This window comes from Myotis lucifugus, unplaced genomic scaffold (assembly GCF_000147115.1).
Source record: "Myotis lucifugus unplaced genomic scaffold, Myoluc2.0 scaffold_600, whole genome shotgun sequence".
Taxonomy (NCBI): Eukaryota; Metazoa; Chordata; class Mammalia; order Chiroptera; family Vespertilionidae; genus Myotis; species Myotis lucifugus.
The window spans coordinates 231,828-252,197 of NW_005871648.1; the positions used below are offsets into that span (position 1 = coordinate 231,828).

At 44.4% G+C, this 20,370-nt stretch overlaps 1 protein-coding gene across 3 annotated transcripts in view; it reads left to right on the top strand.

Moving 5' to 3' along the window:
* The first annotated feature begins 9,857 nt into the window (after positions 1–9,857).
* Positions 9,858–20,370, top strand: part of SEC11A (SEC11 homolog A, signal peptidase complex subunit) — a 28,701-nt gene continuing 18,188 nt past the window's right edge. The window contains exons 1-2 of one of the 3 annotated variants that reach the window (XM_023745891.1): positions 9,858–10,226; positions 19,949–20,058. In XM_023745891.1, coding sequence (XP_023601659.1) covers positions 10,176–10,226; positions 19,949–20,058 — 161 coding nt within the window. In that variant the 5' untranslated portion in view covers positions 9,858–10,175. The remainder of the gene's footprint in view (positions 10,227–19,948; positions 20,059–20,370) is intronic. The other 2 variants (XM_023745892.1, XM_006104728.3) reach the window with 2 other exon arrangements.

A 20,370-nucleotide genomic window follows, 5' to 3' on the forward strand; every position in this document is an offset into this window, starting at 1 on the left:
CATGTTTGGGAAATGTCACTTTGCATAGAAGAAAACTCCAGTCACAGCACTGAGCTGGCCTTTCTGTAGTGAGAGAATTGACTGGAGATGGCCAAGAAAGTTACAGCTGAAGAGTCAGGACAGTTGTGTGGCCAATTGATTCACCCAACCCTCCACCCAAACAGTTGCTTCAGGGGAGAATCAGTCTTCCCCTAATTCAGGGGGATGGAGGAGAAGACAGTTGGCACATATTAATAAGTTGTTTATTACAATTATCAACTGGAGGCATTTTGTGATGTATTCCTCGTCCATCAATATTTTCCCTTGCTCTAACTGGTTTGGCTCAGTGGATAGAGCGTTGGCCTGAAGGGTCCTAGGTTCAATTCCGGTCAAGGGCATGTACCTTGGTTGCGGGCACATCCCCAGTAGGAGGTGTGCAGGAAGCAGCTGATTGATGTTTCTCTCTCCTTGATGTTTCTGACTCTCTATCCCTCTCTCTTCCTCTCTGTAAAAAAAAATAAATAAAATATATATTTAAAAAAATATTTTCCCATAGGTGACTTCAGAATCTCTGCATAAAGAACAGACCTCATCTCTTCTTGCCAAACTCCCATCTGCAGTGAACACAGAGAAAACCAAAACCAAACCATAGGCCAAAGGGAACTGGGCAGTGTTATGGTCAGGTCCCGGGCTAGGGCCAAAGACAGAATCCGAGAGCTGTGGAGAGTAACTGGGCAAACAGGACCCAAGATAAGGACACAGGGGTCAGACCCTATTGCCACACCAAAGTCCTGCCCCCAGAGATCACACCAAAGGCAGTGCAGAAAATGCCAGGGTTCAAGGGCACCTAGTTGACCAGGGAGAGACTGAACAAGCAGATCTGAGCAGAAAAGAGGTAGCCACCTGACCCAGCTCAGCTTGCACATTAACCTCCACACGCCCACAAAAGAACATTTTAAATGATCTAGTAGCCATAGTGAAAACAGAGAAAAGAGACAGGTGGAAGTATATTTAATATATTTTGTTTTCTTTAACTCAGTGTATCAAAGTATTATTTCAATATATAATCAACTAGTGGCCCAGTGCACAAATTCGTGCACATTGAAAGGAAATTAATTAGAAAGAATATTTTAATATTGCTATTCGCCCTATCTCTATAATAGAAGTGTCAACCAAATTCACGATTGACAATGACAGATCGAAACACATGCGTGCGATTGGCGCCAGTGAGAGCTTTATATGTATCACACATGTGTGAGTCAACTTAGCCTTTTATAGATACAGAATAAACTTGCTTAATTGGACCTGCTTTCTGATTTAAACTTTTTCCAGTCCAGTGAAGCACCCTAACTTCTCTTTCAGGTAATTGTCAGCAACACAGCAGTAAATATCAATACGAAGCAGATTATTATTGTAGATCACACATGGAGAACAAAGGGTAAAATATTTAGCTGCAGCAGTGTTTGACTATATTCTATGCAGTGAGAAAACCTGAAGTCATTTTTCAAGGTCCACCATTTCTTACTTCTTTTCAGTTGGGTCAAGTTTCTTAGCTTTCTAAATCTCCGTTTTCCAGCTAATGAAAAGAAAATTGGATTCTACTGAGTCTCCTATCTACCTACTCCGGGACTTCTGTGAGGATCAAATGAGATGAGGCATGGGAAAACGATTCACAAATATTTGGTTAAATTGTGAAATGTTTCCACCTGGCTATAAAGCAAGTCATGTTCCGGGGCTGAAAAAACTCCAAGGAGGCTAGTCGCTAGGGAAAGGAAGCCGGGCGTTGCTACATGACGTCATTACCTGGACTGTCAGACACTTAGCATATTAGCCTTTTATATATATAGATAGATAGGAAGGTAGATAGGACTAATAGCTGTTTACATTCCCTTTTTCATACTAAATCTTCAAGATCTAGGGTGTATTTAAAAATATATATTTTTGTTGATTTCAGAGAGGAAGGGAAAGGGAGAGATTGAAACATCAATGATGAGAAAGAATCATTGATCAGCTGCCTCCTGCACGCCCCCTACTGGGGATCGAGCCCACAACTCAGGCATGTGCCCTTGATGGGAATCACGGCTGGGACCCTTCAGTCCACAGGCTGATGCTCTATCCACTGAGCCAAACCCGCTAGGCCCTTGTATTTCATAGCACATCTCAATTCAGACCAGCCCCATTGCAAGAGCTCAGTGGCTTTTGTGTTGGACAACACAGGCTTAGAACATACTTGCTATTTTGACATTGGAGTGTTTTGTCTGTATTTTTTCTTTACTTTTCTCTTTCTTTCAAGACATGTTGAATTGGGTAAGGCTGGATTTTGAAGGGAATAGGAAAAACACTCCTATTCTGAGAGTCCCTAGTTTGAAATTTTAAATATTTCAGGGCCATCTCTCCCAGGCAATTTTCTTTCTATGCCTGAGAAGTGGCTTTTTTCTCCCCATGGTGAATCCCTTGAGAAGATAAAAAAGCAGGGGAAGCCATCACCGGTTTGGCTCAGTGGATAGAGCGTCGGCCTGTGGACTGAAAGGTCCCAGGTTCGATTCCGGTCAAGGGCATGTACCTTGGTTGCGGGCACGTCCCCAGTGGGGGGGTGTGCAGGAGGCAGCTGATCGATGTTTCTCTCTGATCGATATTTCTAGCTCTCTATCCCTCTCCCTTTTTCCTTGTAAAAAATCAATAAATATATATATTTTTTAAAAAAAGCAGGGGAATATAATGCAGGTGCTTGCTCCTAATCATTCTTCTATTTGTTCATTTCATTGTTTCTTTTTCTTTTCTTTTTTTAAATCCTCACCTGAGGATATTTTCCCATTGATTTTTAGAGAGAGTGGAAGAGAGAGGGAAGACAGAAATAACAATGTGAGAGAAACACATGGATGGGTTGCCTCCCGCACGCACGCGTCCTGACCAGGGTCCAGGCCGGGGAGGAGCCTGCAACCGAGATACAGTGGGGCCTTGACTTACGAGTTTAATTCGTTCCGTGACAGAGCTCGCAACTCAAATTACTCGTATGTCAAATCAAAAAGTGAACGAGTGAGACACGTGATGCTGGGCTGATGTGGTGGCGTTCACTGTGACGTTCGCTGCGCCAACTAGCTGTGGGGTATCTGAAGCTGGCTTGTAACCCGAATTTTAGCTCGAAACTCAAAGCAAAAAATCGGCTGAGAGACAGCTCGTATCTCAAAAAACTCGTTAGTCAGGACACTCGTAAGTCAAGGCCTCACTGTATGTACCCTCAGGTCTGCAGGCCAACACTCTAGCCACTGAGCCAAACCGGCTAGGGCTCATTGCTTCTCTTAACAACAGTTATTAAACATCAACTAAGGGTCAGGGACTGTGCCTAGGGCTAGTTTTATAGGCATATTCCCTGGCTTTTGAACCCTACAATTTAGCAGAAAAGGAGACATATAATTACAATGAAATGTAGTAAGTGTGATTGGGGCAGAATGAGAGGCTACGTGGCTACCTAGGAGGATAATACCACCATTTTGGGAGATAAGAAAAGGCTTGGGGGGGAGGGGAAGAGAATGAAGATTGAATTAAAAATGGCTAAGAAAGGAGGAATCATCATGGTGGAGTGAACAGTGTTGGCCACACTGATGGAAATGCAGATATGACTGCCAGTTAACTCTGGAATTGTGGAGATCCCAGCACAGGAACAATGACCCCTGTGAGCACCACTGTCTGGGAGAAAGCAGGAACCCTGATGCCAAACAGTGCAGTTCCTCCCTGTATGTCCCTGGATTCTCCCAAAGCTGCTGCTGGGCACTGGGGTTCCGAGGAAGTAGTCCTGTATTTCTGAAATGGACCCCTAGCTGCTCTTCCTGTCTTCATGCTGGCCTCCCCAATCTGTTCATGTTGTAGCCAGAGCGGTCTTCTAAAATGCAAATCCAGTCGCCAGACTCCTCCTCTTTAATCCTCCAGTGGCTTCTCTTTGTCCCCAGGATCATTTCAAAACTCGTTGATGGCGCCGAGGCCGGTTTGGCTCAGTGGATAGAGCGTTGGCCTGCGGACTGGGGGGTCCCAGGTTCGATTCCGGTCAAGGGCATGTACCTGGGTTGTGGGCACATCCCCAGCGGGGGGTGTGCAGGGGGCAGCTGATCGATGTTTCTAGCTCTCTGTCTCTCTCCCTTCCTCTCTGTAAAAAATCAATAAAATATATATTTTTAAAAAAAAAAACTCATTGATGGCGGTGATGGTGGGTGGGTGGGTGGACGCGGTAGAGGGCATAGAGAGGATAAATGGTGATGGGAATAAAATCCTATATAATAATAATTTTTTTAAAATGGCTAAGAAAGGGAGAAGGGAGGACTGGAACAATGCTCTAGGCAGAAAGAGCAGCTTAGGGGAGGCCCAGAAGCTTTGGGGCCTCCAGGGTGAGAGGCAAGGCTGACCTGCGTTATTCTCTGGCAGCCTACTTAACAGTGGGAGCTGGAAGGCAGGATGTTGACAAATCTGGAATAGGCAGGCCCGGCACAGGAAGTGCTCCACCCCAAAAATAGTCCCTCACCAGTTCAGTGCAAGTTTACTGGGTGACTAGTTACAGACTCAAACCGGTTGGTGAGCTGCTCTTTATCCAAGCAAGAATCTCGTAGAGTGAGAATTCTCTTTTCCGATCATGTCAAGCCTTGATGTCTTATTACTTGATTCAGAAAATGGAGCATGATTGAAGTCCCATGTAATAAAGGACTTACAGGAGTAGAACAAATGGAAGGATAATAACTCTGCCCAGGGGAGGTCTGGGTGGGCGTCACACAGAAGATGGCACCTAAGCAGGGTCTGAAAGAGGAAGTTAGAGTTGCCAGGCCTCCGGATGGAAGCGTTAGCAGCGATGTGGGCTCTCCGATCTGGACTTCAGGCAGAAAAGATTTCAGAACACAGTCCAGGTGACTTTGAGAGTATGTCTGTTAAAGCGGGAGACGCTGGGGACCGGGAAACAAAGGAAGGGCTTCAGATAGAAGAGGCAAGATCACAGCAACAGGAGTGAGCCTAGGCATGGCTGCCTTGGCCCTTTCGAAAGGAAGTCACAGAGGCAGAAGAAGTGAGCCAACTGGGCTGCGTGGGCTCAGGAAACAAGTTACAGAGGCAAAAGCAAGGCCCTTGGAGAAAGGAAGCAAAGATATGCAACTAAGGAAAGAAGGAGGGGAAAGGGGCTGGCCTGCTCTAGAGCAGTGATGGCGAACCTATGACATGCGTGTCAGAGGTGACATGCGAACTCATTTTTTTGGTTGATTTTTCTTTGTTAAATGGCATTTAAATATATAAAATAAATATCAAAAATATAAGTCTTTGTTTTACTGTGGTTGCAAACATCAAAAAATTTCTATATGTGACACGGCAGCAGAGTTAAGTTAGGGTTTTTCAAAATGCTGACAGGCCGAGCTCAAAAGGTTCGCCATCACTGCTCTAGAGAGAGCACAGGGTGAGTGCACTGGGTCCTTCGCCTTAAGGATTTTTATCTGTTTTCTAAAGGCAGGAATTTTGGGGGAGGTCTCAGAGGAGGTTCTCAATAGAATACAAGTCAGCTTTCCTGGTGTGTCCTTTCAGGGTTGTGGTCTCTACTGATTGTTCAGTGCTAGGGGAGGGAGTCATTGGTCATTGCATCTGGTCCTGCTGTCAGCCCGCAGTGGACTCGCTTCATCTGGTTTTGTTACTTTTCTGGGCCTAGAGCTGAAATGTGGGGCGCGGTTACGGTGTTTCGGCCAGGTTCAAGCCTCGGACTAATGGAAGGACAGGGTCCTCTCATTGCCACGTGCAAGTCCCAGCTGGAGGTCAGGGCCCTCCCAGCACAATTATAGCCAATGGCTGTGGTTGAAAGCTTGAACCTATGGTCCGAACACGTGGCCCCACGTACCTTGTGCTAGAGTTCAGGTGCATGTAGTTGAGTGAGGTTGAAACTCACGAGAATGCTGTAAACAACGTGATCACGCCCCTACTTTGTCTCGTGGCATCTGCTATAAAATAAAGACACGGCTTGTGGGCGCCGGCGCTGTCTCCTCATCAGGGAGCAGCGTCCCACCGAGACCCAGCTTTCATTCAGGATCAAACTCAGTGGCCAAAATCATGCATGTCAACACAAGCACCAGCATCCTGTAGGTAAAAGTTTTTTATTACTTGACTGCATATGTTAATGATTGCTAATGATATCTTTGAATGTGGTTGCATTAAGAGAACATTATATTCAAATCCAGATTTACACAAGCCACGTTTCCTGCAGGGATTCACTGCCTCAACAAATTCCCATAGGATCCCTTAAGCCAGCGGTTCTCAACCTTCCTAATGCCGAGACCCTTTAATGCAGTTCCTCATGTTGTGGTGACCCGCAATTTCACTGTTACAAATTGAACATAATTAAAGCATAGTGATTAATCACAAAAACAATATGTAATTATATATGTGTTTTCCGATGGTCTTAGGCGACCCCTGTGAAAAGGGGTCGCGACCCACAGGTTGAGAACCACTGCCTTAAGCTATCAAGAAGAGCCAATCCCATCATTAAACTCTAAGATGCAAAATCCCAAAAGGCAAGTAACCAGTGACAGGAGGTGGAAGCCCAGGTTACAGGGAGAGGCTAAGGTTGCCTCCACTCTTGGCCCTTCACCCACAGGACCCCCAGATTCACAGCGCAGCCCTCTCCTCTGTAAGAGCTTATACAACAAACAGCAAGGCCCCTGTTAGCCAAGTCAGAATGGCCAAGCAGGAAACTGGCAGCTCCGACCCCCCACCACAGTATACACACATACCAACCCAGAAGGCTGGTGCTTCCTTCCCCAGCTGTCTCTGCAGCTGTCCAGGCCTTTTTAAAGAGAGCGCTCCAAAAATCTTCCAGGGAGACTTGAGTGACTCTAATAATCTCTGTGCACAGAAGGCACTTTTGACTTGGGGAGTGAGATTTTTTCCTGACACCCCATGTTATACAGAGCTGCTGCGTAAAAAACAAAAAACAATCAAAGAAACATGGTCTCTGATGGGTTGGTAGGCAGACAGAAAGCCCCATTTCTTCAGTCCCTGGCCTGTTGATGGGGAGGCTGGGTGGATGGGTCCTCCCTTTGGGGAGATGGTGCCAGGAGGAGCCAAGTTTCCGATGTGGCTTGCCCTAATATACCCGGGCCACTTCCTTTCCCAGCAGGGTCATAGGGGACCTTCTCCTTCTACCCACTACTTCCTTCATGCAGAAGGACAAGGAGAAACTGGTGAGGTCATGGTTATTTTGAGTAACCTTTTAAAAAATGGAGTCTAGCCCTAACCGGTTTGGCTCAGTGGATAGAGCGTCAGCCTGCAGACTCAAGGGTCCCAAGGTTCGATTCCGGTCAAGGGCATGTACCTTGGTTGCGGGCACATCCCCAGTAGGGAGTGTGCAGGAGGGAGCTAATTGATGTTTCTCTCATCAATGTTTCTAACTCTCTATCTCTCTCCCTTCCTCTCTGTAAAAAAAATCAATAAAATATATTTTTAAAATAAATAAAAATAAAAAAATGGAGTCTACTTTGCTTCTGCTGGTAGACACCCTTAATTCGTACAGAAATGATTAGCCCGGGCTCAACTCTAATAACAGACTTTCTTAGCCCTGAGCATTTGGACATCAGGTGGAATCCACTTCTTGTTTTAATAATAACTACTAACATTTATCGTACACTCGCCATTTGTCATCCATTGTGTCAACAGCTGTATTCATGTGTACTATCTTGTTTAATCTTCCAACGATATAAATGATTTTTTTATTCCCACTTTACACACCAGAAAAGTGAGGATAAAAAAAAAGAGTTAACTGATAGGCCCAAGATCACACAGCTAGTGAGCGGTTGATCTGTGATTCAAAGTCAAGTGGGTCTGACTTAATCTCTATAATAAGGTGCCTCCTTTAGGCAGGCCAGCAGTCTATATATGAAGGAAAATACCAGATATGCCATTGTGACTGATGGAGTCCAAAAGACTTATGTGTTGGGAAAATTGGCAGCACAGCGGGCAGAGAAAATAGCATGTCAGAGTCCCACATTTGGAAAATTTAATTCCTTTGGCTTATGTCTTTATCTAGTCTGGGATCACCTGTCCTAAATATCTGAATTATTTTCATAAGAGACAGTGTTTTCTCCCCAGCACTACAGGGAAACCTCATTAAGCCTCACCAGATCTACCCAGTTTATATTAATCCTGCCCAGTCCTATTCCTTCCTAATGCATTCTTTTTTAAAAAAATATATATTGTATTGATTTTTTACAGAGAGGAAGGGAGAGGGATAGAGTTAGAAACATCAATGAGAGAGAAGCATCGATCAGCTGCCTCCTGCACACCACCCACTGGGGATGTGCCCACAGCCAAGGTACATGCCTTTGACCGGAATCGAACCTGGGACCCTTCACTCTATCCACTGAGCCAAACCGGCTAGGGCCCTAATGCATTCTTTTCACTCCAATTATTTCTCACTCAGTCTGTCCTTGAGACTATAAGCGCCCAGAAAGGAAGCCTGAGTGTTAGCCACCTCCCCAGACCTAACCCCATTTCTAATCTGTGCTTGACAGTATGCTTCCTCTTTTATAATGCAAAGCTGGCCCAACTGTGGCCCAGCTTCCCTCAGAAGTCTGCTTTGACCAAGGCCATGCCTGGAATATTCCTTTTCTTCTCTGTGTTTCTAGAGAATGTAGAGGCTAGCAGTTATACCTTAACTTGTCTCTTTTCAGGACACTTTTTTTTTTCTTGCTGCAAATGATACTGAAAGCTCTCTGAGGACTAGGGCTATGATTTCCAATTTTGAATTTGATAAATCCTCTTTCAGCCTGGAGCAAGCACTGCCGGGCCACCATCCTCACTGAGCTGAGTGAGGATAATCCCATCCTTAGAGTCTTGCTGGATGCATCTGTAGGGGAGGGTTGGGCCTTCTGGGTTTTAAGACCTCCGTTCATTCATTTGACAATTTTTTGAGTGCTTATTTCATGTAAGATGCTGGGGGTGAAAAGGTAAGAAGGGCCCTGTCCCCCAAGGTGAGACAAACAGTATCTTCTTTCTTTTCTTTTCTTTTTTCTACAAACAGTATTTTCAAAAAGATAGAAATAATAGCAAGAGACCAGCTCTGGTCCTTCTAGCCCTAGATCAGCGGTTCTCAACCTGTGGGCCGCGACCCCTTTGGGGGTTGAACGACCCTTTCACAGGGGTCGCCTAAGACCATCGGAAAACACATATATAATTACATATTGTTTTTGTGATTAATCACTATGCTTTAAGTATGTTCAATTTGTAACAATGAAATTGGGGGTCACCACAACATGAGGAACTGTATTAAAGGGTCACGGCATTAGGAAGGTTGAGAACCACTGCCCTAGATGCATATTAGGAGCTTCAGCTACTCAAAGCAAAGGCTGTTTATAGTGCAGCGTGACAGAAGGCAGCGAGGGAAGGGTCACATCAAGGTGCAGGAGGTAGAGGTCAAGGAGGTAGTCAGATTCCATTATCGAAGTCAAGTTCAGGGAGAAAGAGACTCCCTGATTCCCCGCACCCCTGGTTTTCTCATCACACTCTTACACGGTTTGGTTACTTTCTAATCGACAGGGTTGTTTTCTCGCCAACCAAGGGTTTCTTAAATTTGAGAGATCCAGGTGTGCTTTCAAAGTCTCTCGCATCCTCCACCTTTACGGGAAAAGCACTTAATGAAACCATCTCAGCTGTCAGTTTCCCGGAGGACCTCCCCCCACGCCCCTCCCCTACTTGAGACCGCACAGCGGGGCCACACGTCTAGTGCCACACCCGGACCCGGGGCGGGCTTAACCGCGCCAGCCACTCAGGAGCCGCTTCTGGCCTCAGACGCCGGAGACGCGGCTTCCCATTGGCTAGACATGCACAAGCGCCCGCCCCCCGGAAGTTGCAAGGCGGCTTCCCTTCTAACCCCGGGTGGGGGCCTCCGCGACGGGCCGCGGGGCCGAGCGCGGAAGTGGGCCCCGGTCGGTTCTCAGCCGGCGATATCCGGACGGGGAGAGCCCTCCTACAGCGAGGCCAGGCCGGAAGGCCGGATCAGGCAGGTCGCGAGCCCTTTTGTCCACTCTGGGCAGCGAAGGGGCGGGCCGCGCCGGTTGCCGCCCCGGAAGCGGAAGTGAGGGCGCCGCGGGTCCTGTCCAGTGCGAGCTCAGCCCGGCGTCGGTCGTTCCGCCCGCCGGTCACATCGCGCCCTCTCTTCTGCCGGTGTCGTCCTCACCGGCCCCACCATGCTGTCTCTAGATTTTTTGGACGATGTGCGGCGGATGAACAAGCGGCAGGTGAGGTTGGCCGCCCGCTGTTTCCCCGGGCTCCTCTTGTCCCTTGGGCGCTGCCACTGCGGGTCCTCGGGTCCTGCGGGCCCCTGGGTCCCTGAGCCCCTGAGCCGGGCTGACGCCTGGACCATCTCTTTGTGGAGTCTGAGGCCAGGGGTCGCTTGGTCCGCCCCCCCTATTATTATTATTATTATTGTTATTAATTATTATTATTAGCCCCTAGTTAATCTGGGGCCTGCTGGGGGTGGCGCGGGAAGCCGGTCTTCACCTTCCCTTCCTCCCAATGAGGCTGAGGAGCGAATGGAAACCCGAGCGCGCTTTGCGAGTGGGAGTTGGGGTTGCTCATTGTGTTAGACTTCGCCAGGCGGCAAACTCGGAGTTCCTCCCATCGCAGCGACTCCCATGCAACCCGGAGGCTAGATTGAGCAGCTCCCTGCACCCGGGGTGCTCGGGAAGGCGGCTGTAGGCCCCACAAACGCCGCTTTGCTGCTTTCAGCCGGTCACAGCCCTCCTAGGACTGTTGGCCCCAGTGGCCTGCACTGCCTTTTCCTTGGACCACGTCTGACTTGGAGTCGGAACAGTTGCTATACCTGCCCTCGAGAGTCCGTTTAGCATGAAGGTGGCAGCCCTCGGAATCCTCGGGAATACCATAACGCCCAGTGTTAGTGGCCCAGGGATCTTGATATTTAGATCTCCTGATTTTGTCCTTAAATCTTACTCCGTCTTGAGCTTCTAGAATTTATCTAGATCGTATGTCAAAGGGTATTGGGAATGCTGTTGGGATTGTGCAGTCGTTAGGAAAAGTTGCTCCTTTTCATCTTCTGCATCAAGTGCCTGTCTCTAGAGCCTCGTCTGCTTGCCTTTTTTACAGTATTTGACTATTAAGAATTATCCTGGTGTCACTATGAAAGATTTTCCTCTTGGACTTGCATTTTGCAGTGTTTACAAATACCGGTTAGGGAAGTAGATATGCAACCTCCCCCTTAGTCCCTTTCAGATTTTATCGAGCTCGGTGTCACCTTCTCTTAGACATGCTTGTTAATTCCTTCAGTCATAACTGATCATTCTTTTCAAATTGCACAGAGCATTTATGTCTTGAAGGTAACTCTTCAGATTCTCCCTGATGTTGTGTGGTGTTGTCTTTCCCATCCATATCTGAATTTCTGGGTACTACAGACATTTCTCTGAAGAAGTACTTATTTGGGGGGCTCCTGTTCATTGTACCTTCTGCTAAATACAGTGAGAGAAATGCAGAGATACATAAGACAGACTCTGCCTTCCATGAGCATAAATGTGTAGAAAATAGTTAAGGCTAATTTGCTATGTGTAAAGTGTTATATGTGCATATGAGGTAGGTAATGTTCTTCCCATTACTGAGATTAAGAAAATGAACACCCTCCCAGTGGTGGTGAGGAGGAAATGGGGAGGAGTTGGATAGTGTGGGAATGGGGTGAGGGAAAATAATGAAATGAGGTTTGGCCTGTACATAACTTCTGGGGGAAAGAATTGATAGTGTTTATAGATACGGAGCTCATCACATGAAAAGAGGAAACTATGAGTTTGGTTTTTGCTTCTCTAAAACTGCTGTCGTTGCATAACTTCTTCATTCACACCTAAATACATATGAAATGTCTGGTTAATATATTTAAACTGTAACTGTGTTTTTCCCCTTAGGTTCATAGAGGAATGCTTGAGTACAATGACCTCTATCCATTTAAGTGTATTATTTGATAAGTTCCTACAGCTACATACACCCATCACAATCAAGATAATAGAGCATTTCTATCACATACAAGATCCCTGTGCCCCTTTGTAGTTCGTCTCTCCCCTAGCACTTGGCAACCACGGATTTGCTTTTCGTCGGTATAGATGGGTTTGCATTTTATATAAATGGAATCACAGAGTATGTATTCTTTGGAGCTTTGAGTTATAATGGATTTTTAATGCCTTTCTCAAGACTTGTTTATTATATGTAATATAATTTTTTAGGGTCTTCTTCACAGTTTTCAAAAATAAAGTGTTTCATTACCTTCCCTGCATCCTATACACTATTGCCTCACACCTTCAGTAGCTCCCTATTGTCTTAGAAAGGCCTTTGCTGTAAGTCCCATTCATTTTACAGACTGCCGTTTCTCACTGTTTTAGTCTTGTTCCCGTCTACATTTCCTACCTGTTTTGTATCAATGTCTCTATGAACATTGTTCCCTTCAAACCTTGTGTATTTAACTATCTTTAGAACTCCCCTGGCATTCTTTCTGATCACCATTTTCCTGAAACTTTCCTTAATCTATGAAATCCAGATTTGTAGAGTTTGCCTATTTCTGTGGTGTAAATACTGCTAACGGCTAATTTCAAGCTATTAACATGACATCATTGAATGTAGAATTAGGAAGAAATGTGGTAGCATACAACTGTAATTTCCACCTATGGATACAATAGAGAAAAAAATATGACCTCAAGAACATAGATTAATAATAAAATGCAGTGAAATAATTAGGAACTCGTGACTTTAGAGTATTTATTACCTTTATTTTTTTTATTTTTTTTAAAAACCTTTTTTTAAAAATACATTTTATTGATTTTTTACAGAGAGGAAGGGAGAGAGATAGAGAGTTAGAAACATTGATGAGAGAGAAACATCGATCAGCTGCCTCCTGCACATCTCCTACTGGGGATGTGCCTGCAACCCAGGTACATGCCCTTGACCGGAATCGAACCTGGGACCTTTCAGTCCGCAAGCCGACGCTCTATCCACTGAACCAAACCGGTTTCGGCAGTTGCCTTTATTTTTAATGTAATTTAATTATATTAACTTTTTAAATCCTCATCCAAGATATATATATATATATATATATATATATATGAGTTTAGAGAGGGAGGAAGAGAGAGAAACATCAGTCAGTTGCCTTCTGTATATGCCTGACCGAGAATTGAACTCGCCGCCTTTGTGGTGTATGGAACAGTACTCCAACCAACTGAGCTACCCGGCCAGGGCCAACATGTCATTTTTTAGTTAGTATTTTTTTTTTCTTCATCATATCCTCTCTATGGTCATAGAGACAAGCATAATCACTCATTTCCATGGTTAAATGGCACAGACCTACAACAATAAAAATGAGCTCCTCATAAGCAGAAATTGTGATTGTAACTTCTCTCCCAAAAGTTCTCTTTTTTTTTTTTTTAAATATATTTTATTGATTTTTTTACAGAGAGAAAGGGAGAGAGATAGAGAGTCAGAAACATCAATGAGAGAGAAACACCAATCAGCTGCCTCCCGCACATCCCCCACTGGGGATGTGCCCGCAACCAAGGCACATGCCCCTGACCGGAATCGAACCCGGGACCCTTCAGTCCGCAGGCCAATGCTCTATCCACTGAGCCAAACCGGTTTCGGCCAAAAGTTCTCTTTTCTGACTTGAAGGAAGGAGGTGAGCTATAGTATCCAAACAGAAGATGTCCACAGGGGCAGAAAGTGTTGTCTGGAAAACATGGTTTATGGTCAGGGTTTAGTCTGGGAAACAGAACCACTATAAATATTGGGGAATTAAGGGATTTATTATAGGACTGAGATCTTAATTGTGGGAGAAGCTGGATGAGTAAGAGTCTAAAACTGAGAGGTGGAGAATCAGAAAAATATCACCAGCTACCTCTTCCAAAGCACTGTTAGGGGTAGACAAATCCATGCTTGCCATGGAGTTGGTCAGAATTTCAAATCTTCCTGATGGAGTGGGACCACACCAGAGGGGAGTAGATGAAGCATGAGGCTGTTGCCTCTACACTGGTCTCTATTAATCGGATGCGCTGGACATGGGGCAGGGGAGAGAGAGGACAAGCCAGGCCCTTAATGATGTCTCTTACCATCTCTAACCACAGTAACTTCAACAAAATAGCAGTTGGTTCCCTTTTCACTTTCCAGATCTTGGGCAGAATTTCTCCTTTTGGCCAACCAACCCAGACCAGGAAAGGGGTTAGGGGAAACCTAGTTCAAGCTTTGTTAGCCAAGTTGGCAAAGTACAAAACCACTATAGTCAATTCTTTATCTACTCAGCATCTATACACCTCTTTTTTTTTTTTAAATATAATTTTATTGATTCCAGAGAAGAAAGAAGAGGGAGAGAAAGATAAAAATATCAATGATAGAGAGTCATTGATCAGCTGCCTCCTGCAGGCCCCACACTGGGGGTCAAGCCCACAACCTGGGCATGTGCCCTGACCAGGAATTGAACCATGACCTCCTGGTTCATAGGGCGATGCTCAACCACTGAGCCACACTGGCCGGGCTATGCACACCTCTTAATCATGTTTAACTTTTTAAATAAAGAGAAAAGCAAAATTATGCTTCTGTCTAATATGCAGCCATTCCTTGTTGTTATATTTGGCCACATGGTCATAGCTGTATTTTTTTCTTCCATTAATCATTCCATATTCCTTTAGCCCTCAGCAAGAACCTAAGTTGGTCATAATATCTTGCCCAGTGGAGTGACCCCAACCTCTATGACCCCATTACTAAAGGGTTAATGTCATGAGTAGTCCTGCTTGAATGGGATTGTTGTTTTTTCTCAGAGGATTCTCTGTATTCCAGTTATACTTCCCTCATTACTTCTCTCTGATGGTCAGGACCAATTACCCTGGCCAGTAAATAACCCCCTGGCCTCTGCATTTTGGTTCACTGGCATGAGGAGGCCAACGTGGTCAGGTGGGAATCTCAACATCCAGGCTAATGGAATCAGCGTGTCCCCTGGCGGAAGGGCATCTCCTTTGGGAATGAAAACTTGTAAACCCATTCAACCCAGAGTTGTAAAGATGGGTGACAGCAGCCACTCTTATTCTCACCCTTTAATTCCAGACGAGTGAGTCCTGCTGTAGAAGAAATGACCCATAGATTGGTTGCTGATTCAGAGCATTTCCCACATACTGGAGGGCATTAGACATCCCAGCCCCACCAAGTGCTGTTGGTGCCTCGCTGGTGCCATACTCTCCTCAAAAGGCCATTTGTGTCACTCAGAAGAAAGAAATCATAGAATGAATTGGGAAGTATTTCTTCTGCATTTTTCTGGAAGAGTTGGTGTAGAATTGTTAGGATTTTTTTTTTTCTTTTTTCATTAAATGCTTGATAGAATTCACCAGTGAATGCCATCTGAACCTGGTGTTTTTCCTTGTGGGGAGGCTTTTAAACTATAGATCCCATTTCTTTAATAGATATAGGTCTATATCTATTTTTTCTTCAGTGAGCTTTGTTAGCTTGTCTCAAGGAATTGGTAATATATCGATATAATATTCATAAGACTTATCCTTTTAATAATTGTATTTCAATACAAATCAATATGTAGTTACTCTAGTGATGTCACCTCTCTCATTCCTTCCTGATATTAGTATTTTTTTTTAAATATATTTCTTTATTGATTTCAGAGAGGAAGGGAGAAGGAGAGAGAGAGAGAGAGAGAAACATCAATGATGAGAGAGAATCATTGATCGGCTGCCTCCTGCACATCCCTTAGTGGGGATTGAGCCCGCAACCCAGGCATGTGCCCTTGGCCAGAATCGAACCCGCGACCCTTCAGTCCGCAGGCTGATGCTCCATCCACTGAGCCAAGCCGGCTAGGGCTAGTATTTTCTTTAAACAGTTACATTCTTCTTTTTTTTAAATTTGTTTTAGAGAGGAAGAGAGAGAAACATCAATTTGTTGTTCCACTTATTTATGCACTCATTGGTTGATTCTCGTATGTGCCCTGACAAGGAATTGAACCTGCAACCTTGGTGTATTGAAATGACACTCTAACCAACTGAGCTAGCTGGCCAGGGCTTGATATTAGTAATTATATCTTCTCTCTTTTTTTCCTGATTAGTCTGGCTAATTGAACTCAGAGTGCCCATTTTTTGTTTGATTGTTTTTCCTTTTGTTTTCTGTCTTTTGTTTCATTATTTTTTCCATTGATTTTTAGAGAGAGTGGAAGGAAGAGGGGGAGACAGAGAAGCACCGATGTGAGAGAGACACACTGATTGGTTGCCTCCCACACGCCCTTGACCGGGGCTGGGAATCTGCAACCGAGGTGTGTGCCCTTGATTGGAATCGAACCCAGGACCCTTCGGTCCACAGGCTAACGCTCTATGCACTGAGCCAAACTGGCTAGGGCTCTCCTCTTTTTTTAATAGTATTTCCTTTCTGTGTGTTACTTTGGGTTTCATTTGCTTTTCCTAGTGTTTTAAGGTAGAAGTTTACTTTGGGAAAGCTACAAATATTTGTAAATTAAACAGTGTATTTCTAAATAACCCATAGGTCAAAGGAGAATCACAAGGGAAATTACAAAATATTTGAACTGAGTGTAAACAAAAGCACAACATATAATTTGAGGCCTTTATTGCTATAAAATTCCCTCTGTGTACTACTTTAGGTATCTTCCACACACTTTTTTTTTTACCCCCACAAATAAGAAAAAAATATATGTTTGCCAACATATACTATATCTAGTGTGCTTCACTTCTATGTGTAAATCCAGATTTCATTTGGTATTTTTTTTTGCTTGGAGGACTTTTAAAAACTTTTCTTTTTGTAATGTATGTCTGCTTGTGATGAATTATATTTGAGTTTTTGTGCCTTTGAAAAGGTTTAATTTTGTCTCCATTCTTTTTTTTTCAATATACTTTTATTGATTTCAGAGAGGGAGAGAGAGTAACATCAATGATGAGACAGAATCATTGATTGGCTGCCTCCTGCACACCGCCCCCACTGGAGATGGAGCCCACAATTCAGTCATGTGCCCTGACCTGGAATCGAACCGTGACCTCCTGGTTCATAGGTCAATGCTCAACCACTGAGCCACGCTGGCTAGGCATGTCTCCATTCTTTAAAAAGGTTTTTTATTGATTTTTAGAGAGAGATGAAGGGGGGAAGGGAGAGAGAGAGTGTGAGAGAGAGAAACATTGATGTGAGAGGGAACCGTAGATCCGCTGCCTCCTCCATGCCTTCTACCTGGGATCAAGCCTGAAACCTGGGTTTGTGCCCTGACTGGGAATCGAACCCACGACCTTTTGATGCACTGGACAACGTCCAACTAACTGAGCCATACAGGCGAGGGCTTGTCTTCGTGTTGTTGTTTTTTTAATCTTTATTGTTGAAAATATTACAGATGCCTTCCCCCCAATTGACCCCTTCTATCCCACACTCGTCCCCCCCCCCCTTGCCTTTCTTTTTGTTTGTTAATCCTCACCTGAGAATATTTTTCCATTGATTTTTAGAGAGAGTGGAAGGGTGGGGGGAGAGAGAGAAACATCGATCTGAGAGAGAGAGACATCGGTTGGTTGCCTTCCACATGCACCTGAGCAGGACTGGGAATTGATCAAGCCTGCCACCGAGGTACGTGCCCTTGACCAGAATTGAACCTGGAACCCTTCAGTCCACAGGCCAATGCTCAATCCACTGAGCAAAACTGGCCAGGGCATTGCCTTCATTTTTGGAAGAAATTTCTCCCGGTATAGAATTTTAGGTTGATAGTTTTTTTCTGAGTACTTTCAGGCAGTCTGCTGTTATTTCAAGAGCTCAAGCTATCCCTGCCCCATTTAGATGGTTCTTTTGCATCCTTGGTAATTCCTGCAGAGGCATATGCTGATCATCGCTGGTCGTCTTTCTGCTGAGGACTTGAGCAGAGACCCTCTGCAGACCTTTGTGTCCCTCTCATTTCCATCCTGCCCCGGGTCTCTAGCTACCTTTGCCTCCTCAAACTCCCGGTTCTTTCTCCTCAAGTCAAGGAGCCTTCCAGGCTCTGTCTGCATTCCCCTTTGCCCTTGTTCTAGAAACTCCAGTCTGTCCGTTGGGGCAAGTTTCTCCTTTCTAAGCAATCACAGTCCTGTGCTACATGGATGCAGTCACGTGTTCAATGTCTGAAACCCTTTGTTTCATATGTTTTGTCCAGCGTTACTTAGTTATTTCAGGCAGGGAGGTAACTTTGGTCCCTGTTACTCCAACTTGGCCTAAACATCATATTTTTGAGATTCATCTGTGTTGTATGTATCAGTAGTTCATTCTTTCTCTTCCTGAACAGTATCCTAGTGTGTGGACATATTGCAGTGTATTCATCTGTTGATGGACATTTGTGTGGTCTGTTTGTTTTTTACCAATTTGAGGCTATTATGAATGAAGTTACTGCATCTGTGTATTGAATAGATATGTTTTCATTTGTCAGATTTCAAAACAGTCTAATGGATTTTTTTAAATGAGACTTGTGTTATTGTTATTGATATTATGCCTGTTTTGACTATTCAGGATTTTTGTTGTCATTATCATTAAAGATTCTCGCTGGGACAAGCAGTGACTTTACTGGGCTATGGTAACAGTGTCTGATCTGAACATGCTTCAGTTTTTCCAGTGCCGTCGGTTTTACATTTTGCTGTTGTCAGTGTGCCTGCCTCCAATCCCCTAGCTTCTGATCACTTCTGTGAGTTAGAAAGCAGGGAAATTGTGGTTATGGGTTATGAGTCTGTTAGTTTGAGGTCCTAAGATAAGACTTCAGGCCAACTGCTATTTTATTTATTTTTTTATCCTCACCGTAGGAGGGAGGATATTTTTTTCCAATGGTTTTTAGACTGGAAGGGAGGTGGGGAGCCGGGGAGGGGAGAGAAACATATATCTATGTGACAGAGACACTTCAATTGATTTGCCTCCCGCACGCACCCCAACCCGGGCCTGGGATCGGACCTGCAACTCAGGTAGTACATCCCCTTGAGTGCCCTTGACCGGAATTGAACCCACAGCCCTTGGGTGCACAGGCTGGCACTCTAACCACTGAGCAACACCACCCAGGGCAGGTCAGCTGCTATTTTGTAGCTCTACACATTTTGCTTCCACGGTCACTTCTGTCTTTGCTTAAAATTGCAGGAAGTCTGACTTCTATGAAAATATCCTATATGTTGAACTTCAGATATCGCTTACAAGAATTGAAATATAATTGATATGTTTGATAACTATAATAGATAAATGAACAGTACATAACTTTCAGATTATAGCCTGTTTAATGATAGTATTTAAAGTTACCATCACTTTTATTTTGCTGGATTTTCTGTCCTCGGTTATATCTCTTTAGTTATTTTAAATCTAGAACAGTCTCCCATGTTTAGTTACTGAATTTTCGGACTAGAACAGTTGTCTTATGGATTGTTCACATGCCACATATATTTTTAAAATAACAAAAGCAAACTTACATTGTGCATATTTTTGAAATTTTTGTGTTGTTTTTTTTTTTCACTTTAAAGCATCTTATGAATGTCTTTTCAGGTTCACATTTTCAGTGGTACACTCAAGGTTGTGTATAATCTGAGCTTAATAATATGTTTTTTTCAGATTCTCCCAGGACTCTTCAACACCATCTTCTCTTTCTTTTTTAAAAATATTTTCTTGATTTTTACAGAGAGGAAGGGAGAGGAATAGAGAGTTAGAAACATCGATGAGAGAGAAACATCGATCAGCCGCCTCCTGCACATTTCCTTCTGGGGATGTGCCCGCAACCCAGGTACATGCCCTTGACCGGAATCGAACCGGGACCTTTCAGTCCGCAGGCCGACGCTCTATCCACTGAGCCAAACCGGTTTCGGCAATAGTACAGAGTTTTAAACACTGTTTGGGAACTTCAGCTGCTGTAATGGTGCTACTTGAAACCTTTAAATGGATTCTACTCTCAGTTCTTGCCTGGGTGGGGACAATCGTAGGTCTAATCTCTTCTCCTTTGTTCTTACAGCTGTATTATCAAGTCCTAAATTTTGGAATGATTGTCTCCTCAGCACTAATGATCTGGAAGGGGCTAATGGTCGTAACTGGAAGTGAAAGCCCGATTGTAGTGGTGCTCAGGTAATTTTCTTTTCAAGGCATGGCATTGCATGGCATTGCTTGGGAGAAGCACTGAGACATTGAATAACTGTTGTATCATTCCTCTAGAAACCACTCCTTCCCAGAAGAGGGCCTGGAAGAACATTAGTTACTGTTTCTCAATTGTGAGAAATTCTCAGCATGTTAGACACTGCACATTCAGACCCCAAAGGGCTTCTGACCTCTCTACAAAACATTTACTATGGGAGCTTTGTTCTCAGCACATCTCTTAAGAAGGTGTTTCAATGTACTTTATTTTCCTGAAGTTCTCCTGTCTTCTTGCTCTTCCCTTTG